This window comes from Cottoperca gobio, chromosome 17, assembly GCF_900634415.1.
Source record: "Cottoperca gobio chromosome 17, fCotGob3.1, whole genome shotgun sequence".
In the NCBI taxonomy this organism is placed as follows: Eukaryota; Metazoa; Chordata; class Actinopteri; order Perciformes; family Bovichtidae; genus Cottoperca; species Cottoperca gobio.
The window spans coordinates 23,089,244-23,113,389 of NC_041371.1; the positions used below are offsets into that span (position 1 = coordinate 23,089,244).

The 24,146-nt window shown below is 42.1% G+C and overlaps 2 protein-coding genes across 3 annotated transcripts; one reads left to right on the forward strand and one right to left on the reverse strand.

The window, feature by feature from the left end:
* Positions 1–236: 236 nt before the first annotated feature.
* On the forward strand, positions 237–15,877 carry tgs1 (trimethylguanosine synthase 1). Its single transcript, XM_029454273.1, has 15 exons — positions 237–484; positions 626–693; positions 943–1,073; positions 1,209–1,293; positions 1,666–1,734; positions 2,123–2,623; positions 3,543–3,666; positions 6,705–6,791; positions 8,775–8,931; positions 9,999–10,323; positions 10,419–10,583; positions 12,374–12,520; positions 13,224–13,440; positions 14,222–14,300; positions 15,008–15,877. The coding sequence occupies exons 1-15, from the start codon at positions 366–368 to the stop codon at positions 15,122–15,124; spliced, it is 2,391 nt and encodes a 796-aa protein (XP_029310133.1). The 5' UTR covers positions 237–365; the 3' UTR covers positions 15,125–15,877.
* Positions 15,878–20,729: 4,852 nt separating this feature from the next.
* Positions 20,730–24,009, reverse strand: LOC115022044 (zinc finger protein 773-like). Of its 2 annotated transcripts, none has more exons than XM_029452840.1 (3): positions 23,913–24,009; positions 23,640–23,827; positions 20,730–22,030 (listed from the first exon to the last, which is right to left on the reverse strand). In XM_029452840.1, exons 2-3 carry the CDS (start codon positions 23,812–23,814, stop codon positions 21,222–21,224), a joined length of 984 nt encoding a protein of 327 aa, XP_029308700.1. In that variant the 5' UTR covers positions 23,815–23,827; positions 23,913–24,009; the 3' UTR covers positions 20,730–21,221. The 2 variants fall into 2 exon arrangements, with proteins under 2 accessions (XP_029308700.1, XP_029308701.1); XM_029452841.1 differs by having other exon boundaries at positions 23,909–23,996.
* Between the last annotated feature and the right edge of the window lie 137 nt (positions 24,010–24,146).

A 24,146-nucleotide genomic window follows, 5' to 3' on the forward strand; every position in this document is an offset into this window, starting at 1 on the left:
TTTTACACTTTCAGTGTTGGGAGTGCAGCATTGTTACGAGAACGTTACATTATATGCTTCTACATCTCCTCTCTCATTCTCAAAAACAGTATGACTGAATAATTTAAAACAGTATGACTGAATTTGAGGGAATAACAAATACAGTTTTAAGTAATTGAAATCAGTATACTACTCGACTCTCTTTTATTTTAAAAAGATATGACCGGAAGTATCTATGTTTTCCCGACCAGTGCAGCGGAAGTTTCCTGAACGTGAGTGTGATGTTGTGAACCCATGCTGCCTGTTCTTAACCCAGACTTGGACAGCCACTTTGGAACGCATGTGCACGTGCTGCTGTGTGCTTGAGAATCGGTGAGCTGATCGTCATGATGCTGGAGAGGAGCACGGTGACGGTGGTGGCGGATATCTTCTTCAGCAGGAGACTCTCATCGGAGGAGGAGGAGGAGGAGAGAATTCACTGTCGCTGCTCCAGAGCCTATGTGCAGTAAGCCTCTCATCTAAACTCTTTTAAGTCCACTAGCATGAGCATGGATATGTGATGAACATAATTACAATGAAGTGGATACATGAAGTCTTGGTCTTCATCAGCTTGTTCTGTTTGTTCGTGTTCCTCCACTCTGCCCAGGGATCGGGAGCTGTACCGCTCTGACAACAGATTGCTCTCATTTGATCAGGCGGACACTGTGGTCCAAGGTACGTTACTACGTTACTATTCTATGTTCAGTCAACAATACACTGGGCCTTTTGTTCAGTTCTGGTGTTGTTTCCCTGCTAGTTCTGAGTTGTCATTGAATGACACATTGACAACACACACACACACACACACACACACACACACACACACACACACACACACACACACACACATATTGCCTAATAGGGTGAAATCAAAAGATGTGAAAAGATGACTCTATTTGAAAAAAACTTTCCCTCAACTCACAGAAGCAGATGATGAAGAGGAAGCAGAAGAGGAGGCTGAGGTGGAGGAGGGGGTTTTGGATGAAGAGGCTCAGCTGATGTTGAACATGGGTCTGCCCCTGGCCTTCGTAAGCTCTACTAAACGGAGGAGAGCGGTAAGTCAGGCCTGATGCTGGACTTTCCCTTCACCACCATGACTGTGTAGTGTTATGCTTTATGAAATAAAGGTAAACCTAAAAGTGTGGGGTACTTCCTGCTAATTAATGAGCCTGTATTTGGTCATGTGACAGGGGAGGAGATCCAACAGGAAATCTGCCACATACTGTGCAGAGTCGGCTGAAGAGGAGGGAGATGATCTACAGGTTGACAACAAAGGTAAATACCATGAACCTATTGTAATTATTATTATTTACAAATATGTATATGAACAGTAAAAAAAACCTGACCAGGTTTCTCATAATTAGGCTGTGAGCTCATGCAGTGATTCTGTTTATCAAGTTTATTTCACAAAATATCCCTTTTGTTCGTTTATGAAACAAGTTTGGATCAACACCAGTCTGGAGAATCTCAGGCAGGACTAATCACTAGAACCTGACTTTAGGGAGATGGCCTTTTTCTATTTGTATTGTTTTCATTTGTGATTTTAATCGTATTTATATAATAATACAAATAATAATTCTTCTTCTTTTTCTTCCTAATATTATTATGATTTTGATTTGATTTTGTTTTGTTTGATTTTTGACCTAGCTGAAGTGTGTGATCCACGAGAGGAAGGAACAGGAGGGACCCAAGCTGCCGGCTGGGAAACATACTGGGGTAAAGAGAAGGACACAGACACATGTACACTTTACACTTGTACCATGAAACTAAACATAACATTTGATGTTGTCCCTCATTGGACAATATCACATTTGTAGATATGTCTCAGCATGCACACATGAAAATGACATCTTCAAATATTCAGTACACACATATGGACAGCAAACTAATGTGTCTTGCTTTGCGTCATGCATCAGGCCCCCTTCAGCGTTTATTCAGACATCCACCTCATGTCTGAATAAACCCAGAGTCGCCTTTACGTAAAAATGTGGTTACATGATACCAGGTGGTTGTTAATGGGTTTAAGAGGAGTCAGGACAAATCATTTCACACCTCAAATATTAAATATTACTCCATGTATCCGTGTCCTCTGTATCTCCTGAAGCTCAACAGGGTGAAGCTCTGCTGTGGAGCAGCTGGCTGGAGAAACATCCAGACACTGACCAAGGAGCAGTGACTGCTCTTTGGGAGGACCCACACACAAAAGATGTCTGGGACCAACATGCCACAGAGACCTACTACTCCTACTGGGAACAGTACTCATACTGGTCAGCTCAGGGTTGGACCGCCGACCAGTCTGTCTGTAATGGGAACACTGGTGGGGAAGCAGCAGCAGGGGAGGTGGGCGGAGGCATAGAGACAGACCCAGAGGAATGGAGGGATGGACAGACTGGGTCTGAGAGCCAACAGAGCGCAGAGGAAGTGAAGGCTCTTCATGATGACGTTGAGGTTTTGAATGATGAGTTTGGACAGAGTTGCACATTAGAAGCAGGTGGGAGATCAGTGAGTGACTCAGAGCCACACACACAGCAGCAACCTTCTGATGGTGGGAATGGTCACAAGAGACCTGCTTCCTCCTCACAGCTGAACACAGCTGAACATAAAGGTAATGTGTGTGTGTGTGTGTGTGTGTGTGTGTGTGTGTGTGTGTGTGTGTGTGTGTGTGTGTGTGTGTGTGTGTGTGTGTGTGTGTGTGTGTGTGTTGTGTGTGTGTGTGTGTGTGTGTGTGTGTGTGTGTGTGTGGTGCCACAAAATAGATTTCTCTACATTTTTGCACAATTTAGTCATAAAATGTGGTCTGAGATTCTTCAAAGTCACAATAACCGTTCTGCCTGAGATGGTAGCATAAAACACAGTTGCATGTGTTTGTGTATTCATTGAATTATTTGCTTAAACATTCAAATATGGGTTGGAATAAGAACATAAACCTTTGTGTTTAATAACCAGTTAAACCTCATTTTACAGCAGTGACCTCCACCAAATGTTTCCTGCATGTGTTGATTGAGGTGTTTTAATAAATATGGCAATTCACAAAACAATTGAGTTTTATTAGTTTACAGTCTTTTATCGTGACTTTGCTGAAGATCAGACCACATTTTATGGATGAATTATCCATAAATGTCCGTAATTCCAAAAGATTCATATTATTTTTCTTTGCGCTGTTTGTTTGTGTGTGTCACTGTCAACAGTATTACATAATGAAGTCTTTTATGTCATTTTTTATATGGTATAATCTCTGATGTTGTTAGCAAAAGCTAAAATGTTTTTTATTTACATACAATACAATATAGGGACAAGTTTTACTCAAATTTAGATTCTTGATTTTGATGAACGCATTTATCAGTATATTTTCATTCAAATTTCCGAAAACAGTTTTAGTTTTTATTACATAAATGTAGTAAATATATTGCAGACTTCAGTATCACATATTAGGGTGATAGTGAGGGTTTTGGAATAGTGCTTATTAATTGAATGTGTATGTGGTGTGAGTTGTGTTGGTAAATATTTAGTTTGTTTTGCCTCAGATTCCCAGCAGCCTCCTGGCTGCCCTGACAGACAGCATGGCTCCAGGAATAACATGTCAAATCGAGAAGATGATGACGATGAGGACAAACCCCCGGGAGGAGAATCTGCTAAAGTCAAAAGCAGGCGAGTTCATATAGTCTGGTCTTTGGGCATTTTGACCCGGAAAAAAATGGTATAAAGATGATTTTTACACCACATAAGACAAATGTGCCATAGAACAACATATCCAAAATCTGCAAAAATCCCCTTTGGGGAAAATGTTTTATGAGTGTTTGAATATTTTGAACATTTTTGCATGTTTTTGTATGGAAAAGATAAAAACGTAAGGATTTTATGGCGACTTTTGACGGTTCATTCACCTTCATTGTAGAAAGTGCAAAATTGTTACTTTACTATGAACTATAATAGTCATTACCACATTACCTCTGGTATAAGCACAATCCCCCCCCACCCCTACCCCCCCGGCAATGGTAGAGTCCCCTCAAAATTGTATAAGTGTGCTAAGGGCAAAAAATAGAAGAAAAGAAAAGGTGTAAGTTTACTTTTAATTAAGTACTGAAACACGATTTCTTCATTAGTGTCAACATTGTCTTCATCATTGAGGGTAACCTCGGCATTTTGACAACTTTCTCCTCTGCAGTCTCCACAGGCTGCACAGGCACACACATTTCAGTCCATGTTTACGACAAGAGCAACTGTTATTGCCACATGGATTGGTCATCAAGAAGGATATCTGCTGCAATTCTTCTGATTGTTTTATCTTCTTCAAAAGACTGGTTTTGCCATGCCCATATGTTGCAGAGGTGGTGTCGCAACACCATGCATGGATGAACAGGAGATGGGGTGTAACTACTTTGTACTTTGAAGTATATATCAGCCATGTTCTGGTTCCAGTGGTACATCAAGAGGACAAGTACATCTGTGTCATCTGCTACTACACTTACTTCCCTTCCTTGTCTTGCAAATTGAAGGGCACATTCCACTATCATTGTGTCAGCATCTCCAGTACTGCTGTGCACGATCTGACCATCAGCTTCCAAGCATCGACTCAGCAACGCGATGAACTGACTTCTGTTGTTTTCATTCAAGAGAAAGGTTTGCTGGTCATCGTGAGCCTTTGTAGATTCACTAAGCTGAATATCTGCACATGTTTTTCCAACTCTTCTCTGGTGCTCGTGATCTTTGATTGACGGACCCTGTTCGTAGCCATCAAACACGATGCAACAGTCGCCATACCTTGCACGCACATAGTTGGCATATTGTATCGTTATGTCTTTGTATGTCACCTTCTTCTGCCATTTCACTCTGAATAAGGGCCCCTCCATCAAGAACATGCATAGCTTGCACCTTTTCCACACATGGTTGCACACCGTTTCCTAGGGATTTTGCTAGTTGTGCCTTTACAGTTTTACGCATTAAATTGTCCTTGAATAGCGAAGTTGGGATTGTTGTAAACTCATAGCCAAAGTATGGAGCCATGTCTTCCTCTCTCTGTACAATAGCTAGCAGGCGATAAAACAGATGATTTGGGTGGATATGAACTTTCTGTTTTTCAACCTGGATTCCTGGATACAGATGATCTAAAGATCGAACTTGATCACTTCTTTTAATACATGCTTCGACGACGCTCACATTGTCAAGCTTCTTCAGGATGTGTGCCCCAACCGCCTCTGTCTTGTCGCAGTTTACGCCATCACCATCAGAAGATAAGGACTGTAGTCTTGGCTCATTCAAATCAAATGGCTCGTGTTGGTTGAACCATTCTTGAATGTTGCGCAGGTCATCGAATCCATGTGTTGTTCACTGGTTTTATGCTTTACATTTGTCATGGATGTCATAGCATCATGGACCACGGCACACTTGTGCATGCTGTAGATCCACTGAAGGCGTACAGTCTCCGTCACACTCCGTCCTCTAGTCAGTCCTCCTCTGCTTTTGATGGATCGCATCATGACCTGTTCAATTGTAAGGTCCGTCCATATTCCTGCCCAGAAGCGATTGCTTCTGCGGACTGTATGGAATCCTTGTTCTGTTCGAGCATCAGCTGCAAATACAGTCGTGCACGCTTTGCATAATTGATGTGGCCAGTTGCAGAAAATAAATTCAACATGTTTGTAACTGCTATGAGATGCAGGTTCCAATCTCCGGTTCCTTCAGCGCAAATGAAAACCTTCAAAGTTTCCACATATTCAATATATTACAACGACAACTTTGCTGTTGGTGACCTCTCAGCAAGCGATTCTCTATACTTCAGTAAGCAATCATCTAACTTCTTCAGTGCCTTTGATTCAGCAACACTGACAACTGGTATAGATTTGTTTTTGATTCCTTCATACAAGAAAAAAAATGTTATGCCCCACAGTAATGCCGAAAATAAAAGATATTCAAATACATATAAAAGAGATTCCCCCAAGGGGATTTTTTCAGATTTTGGATATGCTGTATATATATGCAGCTTTATACCATTTTTATTTCCGGGTAGCACCTAATTTTACTCTTCAAGGACCAGATTACTACTGAATGTATAATTGTGAGCTTCCTGAGGAGCAGTTTTAATATGTTCATTCATTTTTTTCTTTTAGACGGAACTAGCTTGTGTTTTTGGAGGTGTGCTTTTTACCCCCTCACAAATACTGTGGGCTTCACATTGTCACCCATGTGAAAATAAACATGTTTCAGTCTCTATAGCTAATGTTTCTATTCCTGACAACTGTACAGGGGGAAGTTCTGGGGGAAATGCTAGTGAGCCGTGCATGAGGGGCCCAGTTTAGAAGATGTTGTCCTGCGTGTAGCAACCAGCATCAGAAGCTAGCGTTGTGTGTTTGGATGTTTATTTCAGTGATGGAGTGGTTAGAATCTCCTGCTCTCTGGCCAGACACAGGTTTCTAAATACTAGTTCCAACAAGTTTTTTCTATTTTCATAATTGCCTGTTGGTTCAGGAGTCATAGCACTCTCATGTTCCTAATTTATAGCAAATGTCCATGAGATTCTCAGCTTAACACCTGATGTAGAATGATTAAGGTATCAATGGAAGCAAATACAAAAAAATAAACATTGATAAGAACATGTTATCTTGTGGTCCTAAACTGCAACAATGTAGATGTAAAATATTATTGTTAGTATGTGATGTAGATCTTAAAGCCGTATTTTGTGTTTGCAGCCATGAGCTGGATGTGGAGGAGAGCCCAAATCTGACAGCTGAGGAAGCTTGGCGTGAACTGGGACTCAAACACAACCCTGAGCCTGTGTAAGTGTGACCTGTGTGACCTGTGTGACCTGTGTGACCTGTGTAGTGACCTGTGTGACTTGTGTGACCTGTGTGACTTGTGTGACCTGTGTAAGTGTGACCTGTGTAAGTGTGACCTGTGTGACCTGTGTAAGTGTGACCTGTGTAAGTATGACCTGTGTGACCTGTGTGACCTGTGTGACTTGTGTGACCTGTGTAAGTGTGACCTGTGTAAGTGTGACCTGTGTAAGTGTGACCTGTGTAAGTATGACCTGTGTGACCTGTGTAAGTGTGACCTGTGTGACCTGTGTAAGTATGACCTGTGTGACCTGTGTAAGTATGACCTGTGTGACCTGTGTAAGTGTGACCTGTGTGACTTGTGTAAGTATGACCTGTGTGACTTGTGTAAGTGTGACCTGTGTAAGTGTGACCTGTGTGACTTGTGTAAGTGTGACCTGTGTAAGTGTGACCTGTGTGACTTGTGTAAGTGTGACCTGTGTGACCTGTGTAAGTGTGACCTGTGTGACCTGTGTAAGTGTGACCTGTGTGACCTGTGTAAGTGTGACCTGTGTGACTTGTGTAAGTGTGACCTGTGTGACCTGTGTAAGTGTGACCTGTGTAAGTGTGACCTGTCTAAGTGTGACCTGTGTAAGTGTGACCTGTGTGACCTGTGTAAGTGTGACCTGTGTAAGTGTGACCTGTGTAAGTGTGACCTGTGTGACCTGTGTAAGTGTGACCTGTGTAAGTGTGACCTGTGTAAGTGTGACCTGTGTAAGTGTGACCTGTGTAAGTGTGACCTGTGTAAGTGTGACCTGTGTAAGTGTGACCTGTGTGACTTGTGTAAGTGTGACCTGTGTGACTTGTGTAAGTGTGACCTGTGTGACTTGTGTAAGTGTGACTTGTGTAAGTGTGACCTGTGTGACCTGTGTAAGTGTGACCTGTGTGACCTGTGTAAGTGTGACCTGTGACTTGTGTAAGTGTGACCTGTGTGACCTGTGTAAGTGTGACCTGTGTAAGTGTGACCTGTGTGACCTGTGTAAGTGTGACCTGTGTGACCTGTGTAAGTGTGACCTGTGTGACTTGTGTAAGTGTGACCTGTGTGACCTGTGTAAGTGTGACCTGTGTAAGTGTGACCTGTGTGACCTGTGTAAGTGTGACCTGTGTGACCTGTGTAAGTGTGACCTGTGTGACCTGTGTAAGTGTGACCTGTGTGACTTGTGTAAGTGTGACCTGTGTGACCTGTGTGACCTGTGTAAGTGTGACCTGTGCCTGCTGCTGCTGCTACTGTCTACAGCTCTGTTGTGCTTTAAACGCCCACTGGAAGTGTGTCAGAAGGGAAGTGTCTTCCAGCCGTCCGTTCTGCAGCACACACATGTTGATGCTGCTTCCAGTTGCTTTACTGACTGTTTACGTGTTTACAGCGTGTTGAGAGCTGCAGCTCAGTGACCTGTGGTGACAGATGCTTTGTGGCTGTACCATTTAGTTTATTTCACTACTGCATGCAAATGTTGCATCTTTATTCCCTGAATAGTAAGTCTCTGTCTCTCTACTTTTTCTTTCTTTAACTCTCCTTCTCACTACTTACTTACAAAAAGAAACAAGGTCATTAACGAGTGAAATATATTGAATATGAATATATATTTCATGTTAACTGTTAATTAAAAAAGTAATTTCTACACATTAACGATGAATAATTGAACTCACAAGTGAAGAATGTGAGCTGTTTTGACCAAAGAAAAGACATTATATAGCTCTTATAGTGTAGACTGCTGATTTATAACCACCTCCGCGAAGGAGGTTATGTTTTGGACTGTTATGTTTTGCTTGTTTGTTTGTCTCTCTGTCAGCAGGATTACGGACCGATTTACATGAGACTTGGTTGAAGGGTGTAGCATGGGCCAAGAATTATGTTTAAATTCCGTTAACATTGCGGGATAGGGCAGTTGAGCTGCATTCTTGTGATATGTCTCTCTTGATGAGGTTGTATTTCTGTTTGTATCCCAGGTTCGACAGTGTGTTCAGCTTTAAAGGCAGTGCTGGTCAGAAGCGTCAGAGGCGATGGTGTTCTAAAGGAGCCGTCCGCAGCATCAACAAACACAGCTGGTTCTCAGAGGCGTCTGGAGACAACACACAGCCACACATCAGCACCTCCCTCTCCAAGGTACCGCCTGGAAGCTGGACATTTGCTGAGAGCACATTTCTGTCAGGAAAGAAATGTTGTTTACGTTCCCAAGACATCCTGATTAACTCGATCAACACTATATACTCAGGAGTCTGTGTCTACCCTCTAACATGTTAAGAAAAAATTGAAGTTAACAATTTCTTGCAAAGTAATGTTTAAGGACAAAACATCACCTAATTGACATTTATTGTTATTAGCTTTCTGATTATAAGAGGACCGTACTGCAGATGTCTTTTAGATGGTGCGGTCGTCCAATAGGAAGGCTCCTTTCACCTGAGGGGTTGGTCATTTTAGTTACTCAAACTATGTTGATCTTTCATATCGGTTAACATGTAGGAAAAGATCTGTGCAGATCGAAAAGGTCAACAAGTGATTGATTTCTGACGGAATGCTCTAGTGGTCATTTGGTGATGGTCTAGTGGTACAGCTTCCACACAGAACACCAGATGGTTGTGAGTTCAATACCAGGGCTTGCACCATTGTGCCCCTGAGCAAGGTACTTAACCCTGAGTTGCTCCAGGGAGACTGTCCCTGTACTTAGTTCACTATAAGTCTCTCTGGATAAGAGTGTCTGCTAAATGACCAGTAATGTAATGTAATGTAATGGTGGGAAATTATCAGCCTCTGGAAAGCAGATTGTTTAGGTGAGAAGAGAAACTGGACTTTACCTTTTTATTTAATAAACCACATTTTCCTTTGGTAAGTCTGGCCCTAGAGATGCATCCATAACCCATATTTTGCTTCCACACCGGGTAACAATATGTCTTTAGATGATGGAATATATCTGCTGCAACCATGCAAGGATTTTCTCTCAGTCTGGCTTGGTGTTTTAAAGATACAAACACAATAATCCAAACTGCAAAGTCTTCCACTACAAAGTTTCATCCACCACATTAGAGGATTTGAACACATCTTGTGTTGCAATGTAGAAGAAGAGGAAGCGAGCTGGGATTATCTCAGGAATGTAAAGTGGCAGAATCTTTTATTATTTAATAGGTTGGTTGTTACATAGAAGACTCATAAAATGAAGAATGTTTATTTAACAGGTCAAAAACTTCCTTGAAAAGAACCGGAGAGAGACACAGATGAGTCCATGTGAGCAGGGTGAGGTGGGAGGAGGAAGCACACAGGAACCTGAGGATAAGCCTCCTCAAGAAGAAGATCAGAGGAGGAGGAATACGTTAACTGAGGAAGGAAATGAAGAGGCTGTGGAAGAAGAGTTTCGGTCAAGTTTAGATTCACAGGCAGCCATCAACTCCACTACTGTGGCTGTGGAGGGTGAGAGGGGGAGGGAGGAGCAGCCCGGTAGACCGTTAACAGGTCTAGAAATTCCTGACTTTCTGGTGTCTGACGCACCTGAAGGCAACAATGGCAAGCATGGCATCTTTCTAATGATATTTTTTTTAAATATTACAATCCTGGTGCAAATTGGTGGAGTCTAATAATGTGTGTGTATGTGTGTGTAGAGTTGAATGTGAAACGTGGGAAGAAGCCAAAGGCTAAGAAGAGTAAGCGATGGAGGAAGCAGCAGGTCCCCGCAGAGATGGCAGCTGAACCCCAGCTGGCTAAATACTGGGCTCAACGCTACAGACTCTTCTCTCGCTTTGATGAAGGCATCAGGCTGGACCGAGGTCAGTCGGACTCTGCACTCAAGTTATAAGTCGTTTGTAGTTCAAACATAACGAGAAATATTCAATTTACTCTTATTATTGTAATTAAGTCTTTTTTTGTACTTCGCTACATTTTAAGTCGCAGTTGCAGACTCGCATGAACTTTACGCAACAGAGTGAAGCAGAAGCACCAACATAGCAACTGAGGCGGAGAAGAAGCTTAAGAAAGGTTCACAATGGTTCCGTGTGTACATTCAAAGCCTTATAGGTCAATGTAATCGTTCCTCCTTTCCATACTGGCTGTAAAAAGACGTGTTTTGAGTACCACGCCCTCTTTGTGAAGCATACATATACGATACAGCAGGGGTCACTAACTGGCGGTCCGAGTCCAGACCCAGACGCCGACCTGTACAGACCCGGACCTATAATCAATAAATTATTGAGGGATTTTCATTTTGACGGGGCGCTTCTATTTTAACCGGCGCAGCTTTTCTCTTTTTTACGGCACTGGTTTAGCGGTTCAGGAAACTCACAGACCAATTACATGCGAGTTAAGCCATCCCACGTGATGCTACTCAGCCAATCAAATCTGTGTATTCCAGGCGGCAAACATTGCGACTCTGAATACAGACAGATGAGAGGTGAGAGACAGACGGAAAGACGAGTTAACGATACAGGGAGAGAACAATAACTACTCATGGCGCTCTCCAAGAAGAGAAAAGTCAACAGAGCTTTCAACCCAGAATGGACTCATTCATGTTCATCCTTCCCACTGGAGCACAACACCTGTGTCTCATATGCTCAGAGACCGTGGTGCTCATTAACAGTGGTGATGTGAAACGCCACTATGAGACAAAGCACAATGTTTTTAACCAAACATACCCACTCAAGTCTGAACTGAGGGCACAGAAAATAAGCACTCAGAGCCCAATATGATTTTGATTTGTGACAAAATAAAGCAAATGGGCCTATCTGTCAGCATCATCAGCCACAGAGAACAGTTTAACCCAGGATGTGCTAGTCTGGGTTAAACTTTTCAATTGTTAAGATGTGTTGAGACTGGTTTATTCTAACATTGGTTGAGAGTTAAATCAAGATGTGAAACAGTTAAAGAAAAAGGGAAACTCAAGCTGCTGCTACACTTTATTTTATTTTTCTAAAATTAAGCACTTTATTTTAAGATGCACAAAAGCTATTTTATTTATTTTCTAAATTTTATTTTTAAATGCAGGCCGAGAAGAACATATACATATCTACAGTATTATATATATCTGTATAGTTCAATGTTAAGTGACAATAAATATTGTCTAAATGTTTTAAATTGTACTTTATTATATTTGACAGTCAACTGACTGTATGATGTGCAGACGTTGATACAGCTACTAGGCTGCTTCAACATATATCACACTAATTTTTGTCTCTGTGAATCTTTTTTTTATTTTTATTTTTTTCTGAGCCTCATGAGAGTGAGCCCCGGAAATCCCGTGGACAAGCTGTCATACTTTCCTCAAACGTGTGGTCATTACGTACGTGTATTGTACTTTACTTTGCTGTTATTGTCTATAGATGAGAACAAAAAGTGTCTGGAGGGTTTGCTGCTGTGCAGATCCAAACTGAGAGGCTCTGAGGAATCCGTTGTGCTGACTTTTAAAACATCAACAGAGCTTCTTCACTCCTGTTGCTTTGAAACAACCTCACATTCCATAAGAGTAAAGAACTGAGATTTTATTCAGCCAGCTGACAATTCAGTTGTTAACGCACCAAATGTATTAGATTGTGTGTGACATCAACAACATCGTTGTGTGTTTCAGAGGGCTGGTTCTCTGTGACACCGGAGAGGATCGCTGAGCACATCGCCCTCAGAGTGGAGCAGAGCTTCCCTGACTCTCAGCTGATCATCGACGCCTTCTGTGGTGTGGGAGGAAACGCCATCCAGTTCGCCCTCACTGGAAAGAGAGGTAAGTGTGTGTATGTTATGCACCTCTATTCACCTCTACCAGTGCATAATGTCAATGGTGACACCGTTTTTTTCATCATTGTCATTTTGTCTGGTCCCGACTTCTCCAAGAAGAGTTTAGGATATAGTGTTCCTTTTTTTTTCTTTTGTCAAATTAGACAATTTATAGTTTTATATTATGCTTCAGCATTCGGAATTACTGTAATTCCTTTATAGATGTTTTAAGTAATCCAGTGGAAAAGATCAAACCGATAATGTAAGTGACTAATAAAAGCACGATTACCATTTCATCATTAATTTGAGATAGAAATGGTCCAAAGTTAGTAATGTGTCTAAGATGAAAAGAATGTTGGTCTGAGTCTAAAATCACTAAGCATTCTAACCATTGTGTGTCATCTGCATCTTACAGCGGTGTTTGACATTATTATTAGTAAGAATTGAAACTAAAGAGAGCATTTATAAAGATAATAGAACAGGGCCCAGAACGTTGCCTTGAGGAACTCCATAGTTAATGTCCAGAGTGATACAACATAGTAAGGCTAACATGTAAGCCTCTGAAGCGCCTCCAGGTTTGTGCCTGTGATTGACTTTTCAGCGAGTCCCAATGGAAGATTCTCGTACAGTCCCTGTGAGGATCTTCCATCGTGATAAAGACTGAGTGCTCTCTGTATCTCTCCTGTGTGTTGTCTGTGTCGTACTCGCAGTCCTGGCCATTGATATTGACCCGGTGCGGTTGGACTTGGCGCGGCACAATGCTACGGTTTACAACGTCACGGACCGAATTGACTTCCTGCAAGGGGACTTCCTTCAGCTGGCACCCCGTCTCCGTGGTGATGTGGTTTTCCTTTCACCACCATGGGGAGGGCCAGACTACCTAACTGCCGAGGTGTTTGACATCCAGACCATGATGCAGCCTGATGGATATCCTTTGATATAGCAGAATTCACATTTATTACGTGGGAATTGGCCAGAGTTTCTCTCCGTCTACTCTTGCATGGTCACTGTTTGTGTTTTATAATGTGTGTCTGGTCTTAACTGGAGTGAACCTTTGTTGTTTCCGTTATATCACCTAGGTGTGTTTGCAACGCCCATTGCTGAAATGTTTGATTGAATGAATACAAACCACGTTTGTCTAACCCCTCATCTGGACGCCAAGTGTATCAGACGTGTGTTTACTTGCACGTCTCATGCAACAGATACACGCTTATCTTAATCTATGCGTCTTACATGACATGAAGCATTTTACCCTTCAAGTCTGTTTTTACGACAATACATGCATAAACGCTAGATTGATGCCCAATAAAAAGGCACTGAATAAATATAACTCAAGAAATTGTTGATCCCTCGCGCCACCGTCCGATCGGTTAAGAGGAGTGATGAGTCAGCAGTCAGTGAGGGTATAATGGTGTGTTTACACATGCACAATGCAAAGGCGCAAAATGTTGCGTCATTTGTGTGACGTTGTCACGAGAGCCTTGTTGAGATTCTCCTCCTCTCTGGTGTCCTGACACCTGTGGGCCCCCTCCACACCCAGCTGGACCAGGGTCTACATTTGTCAGCAAAGTGTTTTTGAGATCTTAGTTTGAGGTGTAGCTGTAATGAGCTGCATTATATTATAAGGTGTTTGTGGTATACATAGAAATGTTTGGATAATGTGCATTGTGTTTATTAAATACAGTTTTTCATCCTTAACAGTAGACACATTTCAGATCTTCTGTCTGGCCAAACTGATATCGGACAACATCGTGTACTTTCTGCCTCGCAATGCCGACGTGGATCAGGTCTGTATGTTCAGTCTTCATGTGTGTGGATGCATGAGTGCTGACGAGGCACAAGAACACTAACCTTATGTACTTTGTAATATTTGTCTCCTTTCTGTCACTGTCACTAAGGCCACACCACTTTCAAGCTACACCTGTAAAGTAGTTGAGTGCGTTGCATGTTGCATAAAGCTACCTGACTTGTAAGCAGGTCAACTGTGGTCCAAGCACCTAATGGAACTGTGAGCTGAAGGTGCACTGACCTGGGCATCTCTTCCCTCAGTGTAATATATTCACTTACCACATTTGGTATCGGGAGCAGATCAAGGATGGGTTTGTCAAATGTGGGGTCATCTACTGCTGGGATATATTGTTCTTCCAAACATGACACTGTGCAAAGAAAGATCAAAGTCATAGTTGTAAAAATAAAATACAATTAATTAAAACTCTAGAAGCAGCTGTATGAAAGCATGCTGGTGGTTTTAAGTATTTCTTTAGCCCTTGCACATTTTACAGTTGTACCTTCAACAGTTTGGACTGCAGAACCAGTTTCAGATGATATTTGGTGGAAATAATCCTTTTAAATCTGAGTAAAAACAAAAGGCTTCTAACACTACAGGTACCTTGTTTACCAGATCATTAGCTTTTAGTCAGAACATTAGTGAAATGACTGAAGGGATTAGGTTTAACATTATGAACCCGTCTGATCATATGTTCTCTCTCTACAGATTGCCTCTCTGGCTGGTTCAGGAGGGAAGGTGGAGGTGGAGCAGAACTTCCTCAACAATAAGCTGAAGACCGTGACTGCTTACTTTGGCAGCTTGATAAACTCCGACAGCTTGTAACTCTGGAAAAGTCAATTTCTACTCCGTCTGATTAACACTTAAATCAGACTGCCGTTATTAGAGATTTACAAATACATTTTAATTGTACAATTATTAGAATGTTGTTTGTTGTCATTTTCATTGTTGATATGAGAACATTTCTTTACACCCTTTAGCTTCGGGCCGGGTCAGGTTAAGTGAAGTTTTGTAATACTGATTTCTCTATATAACCTACATGAGTAAACCAAACCATCAGGGAGTTGCTATTTTTATATAATTATTCTTAATGCTTGTTGGTGTCTGATGTCTGGCCAGATGTTTGACCAGAACCTCCTTCAGCTCAGACTACTGCGACCAGCGCATCTCATACCACGATTCCACGAGTCCAACTGTTTGAAATGGTATATTTTAAAGACTCCCCCCCCCCCCCCCCCCCCCCAAACACTCCTTGTTTTGCTCAGAATTGGAGGTCTCAGGGAGTTAAGTGTCACCAGATAAAACTTCATGAATCAACTTGTGTGTGTGTGTGTGTGTGTGTGTGTGTGTGTGTGTGTGTGTGTGTGTGTGTGTGTGTGTGTGTGTGTGTGTGTGTGTGTGTGTGTGTGTGTGTGTGTGTGTGTGTGTGTGTGTGTGTGTGTGTGTGTGCAGTATGTACACTTGAAATCTGCAATCGCTTTCTTCTTGGTCATGCCACGCCCAAGATGTGGCTATTCTGTCCGAGACTATGAATAAGCAAGAACAGTTTCCTTTTATTAAATCTTTTTTTAAAGCTCACTTGCATGTGATTCTTTTATGGTCTGATCATTATTTATTGTTTTATTATCACTTGTTCTTTTATTGCAACACCAATTGTTTATATTGTTCAACAATATATATATATATATAAAAAAAAATATATATATAAAAATATATATATATATAAAAATATATATATATATCTATATATATATCTATATATAGATATATATCTATATATATCTATATATATATATATATATAGATATATATATATATAGATATATATATATATAGATATAGATATATATATAGATATATAGATATATAGATATATATATATCTATATATATAGATATAGATATATATATATATATATATATAGATATAGATATAGATATATATATATCTATATATCCATCCATCCATCCATCCATCCATCGTCTACCGCTTATCCGGGATCGGGTCGCAGGGGCAGCAGCTCCAGTAAGGAACCCCAATCTTCCCTTCTCCGGGCCACATCCTCCAGCTCCGACTGGGGGATCCTGAGGCGTTCCCAGGCCAGTGAGGAGATATAATCTCTCCACCGAGTCCTGGGTCTTCCCCGGGGTCTCCTCCCAGCTGGACGTGCCTGGAACACCTCCCTAGGGAGGCGCCCAGGTGGCATCCTTACTAGATGCCCGAACCACCTCAACTGGCTCCTTTCAACGTAAAGGAGCAGCGGCTCTACTCCGAGTCTCTCACGGATGGCTGAGCTTCTCACCCTATCTCTAAGGGAGACGCCAGCCACCCGTCTGAGAAAACCCATTTCGGCCGCTTGTACCCGTGATCTCGTTCTTTCGGTCATGACCCAGCCTTCATGACCATAGGTGAGGGTAGGAACGAAGATCGACCGGTAGATTGAGAGCTTTGCCTTCTGGCTCAGCTCAACGGTGCAGTAAAGTGACTGTAATACCGCCCCCGCTGCTCCGATTCTCCGGCCAATCTCTCGCTCCATTGTCCCCTCACTCGCGAACAAGACCCCGAGGTACTTGAACTCCTTCACTTGGGGTAATGGCTCATTCCCTACCCGGACTAGGCAATCCACCGGTTACCTGCTGAGAGCCATGGCCTCAGATTTGGAGGTGCTGATCCTCATCCCAACCGCTTCACACTCGGCTGCGAACCGATCCAGTGACTGTTGAAGGTCACAGACCGATGATGCCATAAGGACCACATCATCTGCAAAGAGCAGCGATGAGATCCTCAGGTCACCGAACTGCAACCCCTCTCCTCCACGACTACGCCTCGATATCCTATCCATGAAAATCACGAACAGGATTGGTGATAAAGCGCAGCCCTGGCGGAGGCCAACATTCACGGGAAACGAGTCCGACTTACTGCCGAGTATCCGGACACAACTCTCGCTTTGGGCGTACAGGGATTGGATGCCCCTCAAAAGTGACCCCCTCACCCCATACTCCCGCAGCACCTCCCACAGTATCACCCGGGGGACCCGGTCATACGCCTTCTCCAGATCCACAAAACACATGTAGACCGGATGGGCGTACTCCCAGGCCCCCTCCAGGATCCTTGCGAGAGTGAAGAGTTGGTCCGTTGTTCCACGACCAGGACGAAATCCGCATTGTTCCTCTTCAATCAGAGGTTCGACTACCGGCCGAACCCTCCTTTCCAGTACCTTGGAGTAGACTTTACCAGGGAGGCTGAGAAGTGTGATACCCCTGTAGTTGGCACACACTCTCTGGTCCCCCTTTTTAAATAGGGGAACCACCACCCCGGTCTGCCAACCCCTAGGCACTGTCCCAGACTTCCACGCAATGTTGACGAGGCGTGTCAAGGAAGACAGCCCCTCAACACCCAAAGCCTTCAGCATTTCTGGACGGATCTCATTAACCCCTGCGGCTTTGCCACTGTGGAGTTGCCTCAGTGACTTCCATCAGGGAAATTGACGATGATCCCCCATCAGCTTCCAGCTCTGCCTCAACCATAGAGGGCGTGTTAGTCGGATTCAGGAGTTCCTCAAAGTGCTCCTTCCACCGGCCGATAACCTTCTCAGTTGAAGTCAGCAGGGTCCCACCCTTGCTGTACACAGCTTGGATGGTTCCTCGCTTCCCCCTCCTGAGGTGCCGGATGGTTTTCCAGAAGCACCTTGGTGCCGACCGAAAGTCCTTCTCCATAGCTTCTCCGAACTTCTCCCACACCCGCTGCTTTGCCTCTGACACGGCAGAAGCTGCTGCCCTTCTAGTCCTTCGATACCCTGCAACTGTTTCCGGAGTCCTCCCTGATAACATAACCCGGAAGGACTCCTTCTTCAGTCGGACGGCTTCCCTGACCACCGGGGTCCACCACGGTGTTCGAGGGTTACCGCCCCTTGAGGCACCTAAGACCTTGAGACCACAGCTCATCACCGCAGCTTCAGCAATAGAGGTTTTGAACATCGCCCACTCAGGTTCAATGCCCCCAACCTCCACAGGGATGGCTGAAAAGCTCCGCCGGAGGTGTGAGTTAAAGATCCCCAGGACAGGGGCTTCCTCCAGACGTTCCCAGTTCACCCGCACTACCCGTTTGGGTTTACCAGGTCTGTCCAGAGTCTTCCCCCACCCCTTGATCCAACTCACCACCAGATGGTGATAAGTCGACAGCTCCGCCCCTCTCTTCACCCGAGTGTCCAAAACATGCGGCCTCAGGTCAGATGATACGATTACGAAATCGATCATTGACCTTTGGCCTAGGGTGCTCTGGTACCACGTGCACTTATGAGCATCCTTATGTTCGAACATGGTGTTTGTTATGGCCATTCCATGGCTAGCACAGAAGTCCAACAACAAACGACCGTTCGGGTTTAGATCAGGGAGGCCCTTCCTCCCAATCACGCCTCTCCAGGTGTCTCCATCGTTTCCCACGTGTGCGTTGAAGTCTCCCAGCAAGACTACGGAGTCCCCTACTGGAGCCCCCTGCAGGGCTCCATTCAGGGTCTCCAAGAAGGCCGAATACTCAGAACTGCGGTTTGGGGCATAGGCACAAACAACAGTCAGAGTTTTCCCCCCCATAACCCGAAGGCGTAGGGAGGCGACCCTCTCGTCCACCGGGATAAACTCCAACGTAGCGGCGCTCAGCCGGGGGCTAGTGAGTATCCCCACCCCGGCCCGACGCCTCACACCTTGGGCAACTCCGGAGAAGAATAGAGTCCAACCCCTATCCAGGAGTACGGTTCCAGAGCCAAGACTGTGCGTGGAGGTAAGCCCCACCAGATATATATATATAAATATATATATAAATATATATATATAAATATATATATAAATATATATATATAAATATATAAATATAAATATTATATATATAATATATAAATATAATAATATATATATAATAAATATAAATATAAATATATATATATAATATATATATAAATATATATATATATATATATATATATATAAATATATATAATATAATTATAAATATATATACCTCTCTGGGAACCCATCATCTTATCGTGGTGGAGAGGTTTATGTGTCCCTATGAACATGAGAAGCTGTGTTTGTTCTTGGAGCCTAGTGCTATATATAGATAGATATAATTATAATATATAGAGAGAGAGAGAAAGAGAGTCTTTATATATATAAATATATATATAGATATATATAAATATATATATATATAATCATATAGATAAATATATAGAGATATATAGTATATAATATTAAGAATAATATAGATATATATATATAGATATAATATATATATAAATATATAAATATATAAATATAAATATAAATATAAAATATAAATATATATATATAAAATATAATAGTAAATATATATATATATATATATATATATATATAATATATATATATAAATATAAATATATATATATATATATAAATATATATATATATATATATAAAAATATATATAAAAATATATATATATATATATATATATTTAGTGGTTCAAAAGTTATTAAAAAATGGTCTGATAAAAGAGGATTATGTGAACACACTGATAAACTTTCAATTTCAACACCATATCCCAGAACAAGGTCCAGAGTGTGGTTTAAACAGTGAGTTGGTTCATGTACATTCTGACTGAACCCAATGGAATCTAATATTGAGATAAATGCATTATTAAGGCGGTCACTATCAACATCCACATGAATATTAAAGTCACCTACAATAATTTATATATATATATATATATATATATATATATATATATATATATATATATATTTATCTGTTTTAAGGACTAAACTTGATAAAAATTCTGAGAATTCAGATAGAAAGTCAGAATACGGACCAGGAGGGCGGTACACAGTAACAAATAAAACTGGCTTTATTGTTTTCCATGTTGGGTTTGAGAGCGTAAGAACAAGGCTTTCAAAAGAGTTATAGTTTAGTTTAGGCTTAGGATTGATCAAGAGGTTTGAGTCAAATATGGCCGCAACTCCACCTCCTCGGCCAGTACCTCGAGGAATGTGAGTATTAATATGACCAGGTGGAGTAGATTCATTTAGACTGACATATTCTTCATGTCTCAGCCAGGTTTCAGTGAGACAAAATAAATCAATCTTATTATCTGATATTAAATCATTTACCAATCCAGCTTTCGTTGATAAAGATCTGATGTTTAAGAGCCCACATTTAATTTTTCGATTTAGTTGCACTTTTGCAGCGGTGGTGTTTATTTTAATTAAGTTTTCATGTATAACTCCTCTTCTGTTAACCATAGACTTGATTAGTTTCAGTGGTCGTGGGGCAGACACAGTCACTATGGGGATTTGAGTAAAAAACAAAAATACAAAAATGGCTCCGACCATGAGCCTGTTGCTAATTTTGGGGCTAAGCCTGGCACTATGAGCAGGAGGCAGGGAGGACACAGGGTGTTGGATTGGGTCTTGAGGAGTTGAAGCATTTATTCACCAACAAATACAAACATCACATATTTGATACCACAAACATAATAAACGACAGTCTTTTCTCTCTGGTGATAATCATGTCTGGCTATTGCACTCATGTTTTTGACCTGAAGTGGTGCACCTCAACTTGCTTTCTATGAGATTAACTGTCTGATTGAGGAGTCTCCATCACCATGGCAACCTGGAAATGTTGCTAGACACAGCTGATTGAGTGGCGCTGCAGTCTGACACACAGGCTGTGTGGACTCACATAGTAACGTACTTCCTGCTCGTCACAGCAACAGTCACACACGCTCTCTCCCACCGATACCCTGGTGTACCGTAGTACCGCCTGCGCCTACTCACTAATGTTGAAGACCTCAACCAACAGCGTGCTGCCTTCATCTGCTGCTGCCATCACTTTGGACTTTTAATGCGACTGTTTACTGAATCGTTTGTCCTAAATGCACATCTGCCTTCTCAGAAGCCTTTTGTCCATCTCTCACCAACAAGTTTCTCCCTCGTGTGGACGGTCATGTGTTGTGTCAGGTTTCCTTTTTGTGCAAATCTTTCACCACAAACAGGACAGCTGCATGGTTTCTCCCTCGTGTGCACGGTCAAGTGTTGTGTCAGGTTTCCTTTCTGAGTAAATCTTTTACCACAAAGAGAACAGCTAAAGGGTTTCTCTCCAGTATGGCATCTCATGTGTGTGTGGAGATGGTGTTTCTGGCCAAATCTTTTGCCACATTTTGAGCAGCTAAAAGATTTAACTCCAGTATAACGTCCCAAATCACTTACACTAACTTTATTGTTCATAGTATTTAAATCTGTCGGAGGTTTCCTGGCCTCCTTCGAATCTTCCCCACTGTCTTTAGTCACAGCTTCAGGAGAGTGTGGAATCTTGTCATCAGCTCCAGATAGACATGTAAACCCAGACACTGAGACCTTGTGTGGTTCTGGTGCTCCACAGTCTTCTCCAGCAGCTTCTGTTTTCATCTGCTCAGCTGAGCTGCTGGGCTGAGGCTCTGCCTCTCTGTCCTCACTGTGTCTTTGATGAAGCTGTGAGAACTGAGCTTTCTCTTTATCATCTACACTCTTCACAATAAAAGTAGTGGATGGGAACTCTGTATCCTCCTCCTGCAGTCCTTGCAGCTGGCTCCTGCCCTCCTGGCTGCTCCAGAAACCCTCCTGTTCCTCTTTAATACGTGGGGGCTCCGGGTCCAGGCTGGGGCTCCACTCCTGCCACTCTTCTTTTATCACCAACTGATGCTGGCCTTCTTCAGAAAACACTGAAATACAGATCAATCAAGCTTAAGTTGACCCAAACTCCATAACATTATGTGTGTATATCAGTCCCCTAATTTCATTTACCATATATGGGGTGGACAAAATATTACCAATACCTGTAAGTATAATGCAACATTATAACGTTCATAAGGGTTGGATTTACTCAGTGTGGATCGGACTGCTTGCGTCTTGCTTCCAGAGGGGATCCCCAGCAGGGAAGTTCTCTCGTGGCAGTAAATGTACAGTGTAGCTTACAGTTTGCAAAGACTCTGCCCTAGCTGCAGAGCAAAGGTGAAGGAAGTGTCTGTAGTGTCTGACATAAATAAACACTTCAGGTCGAGGTTATGTCTGTGAGAGCCAGCTGAGACACGAGTCAGTCCAGTGCATGAATTCAAATGAGAGCGCATGATTATTTATTATAATAATAATAAATAGACGCAGCTGTTTTACCGAGCACTGTTTGGTGGCAGTGCATCAAAACTCATCATGTCATATCTGCTCTCGCCACCCAATAAACATGAACTTTGTAGTAAACAAACTGTACTGGAGTGTGATCTCCTTCATGATGCTCGCAGTCACAAGCAGCTTGGTAAGTTTGTTTATAACCAACATAATATTGTGTTAATCACGTTCTCATATCGCTTATTACTAGCGCAATACAAGTTGGATTTAGCGCCCTAACACCACACATGTTGCTGATGTAGGCTTCTTTCTTTAAATTTGCCAGAACGTGTCATAATGAAAAATGCAGGTTCAGTTTAAGCTTGTACACCGCTCAGGGAAGTCAAAACCATAAATCCAAACCCTTATCTATTACAAAGTTCAGCAAACCTCTAAAGGACAACATTTAGTGAAGGATGAAATACGGTTAGATGTGTATTATAATGAATATCTTTCTAAAAGAATGGTAAGTAAAGTGACTCAGAACTGTATATGGATAGAGAGGAATGCATTGGTGTGGTCAGCAAACCAACGGAGAATAGATTCTTATGAAAGACGAAACATCACAAAAATGTGAAAGTATTCAAATGAATATTGGAGTAGCAGTGATATTAACTGTGAAATACCATCATACTATACATGTAAATGAAGAATGTGCTTGGTATGAATCCAATGGAATGTTCAGCAGATGGTTCTTACGAGATTGTAAATATGAGGAAATGTCACTTGAGTTATGTTAATGTCACGGTAATGTTTATTTACAGTTGGGGTGAACACATATTCCAGTTGTTGTTTTTGAGACTTACTTTACTGCACAGTGTGTAGACAATGACTTCACATTCTATAAGACACAAAACGTTACAATAAAACGTAAAATGAATCCTGACCAGGAACACATCTCAAGCATATACCGAAATACCAAGGACATCACATTTGAAAACAAGACATATTTCAGAGCTGACGTGTAAATGAAGTCGTTTCATTATGTAGGTTATGTGAAATGTGACTATTCGTGACATGAATAGACAACAAAACCCACGATGAAGAAAGACAGCTATCTTAACCGCAGTGGGAAAAGGCGTTACGTTAGCTTGAGCTAAATGCTGTGAATGCATATTTTATTTATCCTATCATTGTCTCAGTGCAGCAGTACATGTGTTTAATACAAACCTTCTGTCTGCAGCTTGTCTTCAGGTTTTAAAACCGTATCCAGCATCTTACGGTGGCGGAACTCCATCTCCTTTTCAAACTCGGTTATCGTTACCTCCAGGTGCCCGATGATCTCCTCGACAGCCGCAGTTAGCCGCTGGGAGACGAAGACTTTCACATTCTCGAGTCTCGACATTTTCCACAGGTGGCTGTTCAAAGCATAGTTGAGAAGATAACTAAATATTGATAGCTGCTCTGTGGTTATTTTGGAGCTAACATGTTTACTAAACTTACTTCTTCTTCTTCTTCTTCTTCTTCTTCTTCTTTGATGTTTCTTGGCGGTTGGTCACCAGGGATTTGCTGCATTACCGCCGCCTGGAGTGTGGAGCAGCAGATTGGCAGAACAATTTGGAAATTGCTCTTAAGAAATGAATGTCTCTTCCGTGGTGTGTCCTACTCTCAGACAAGGAATGACCATCTCTCCCCCTGGTGCTCCTGCTCCTTCTTCCACCTACACCTACCCCTTTC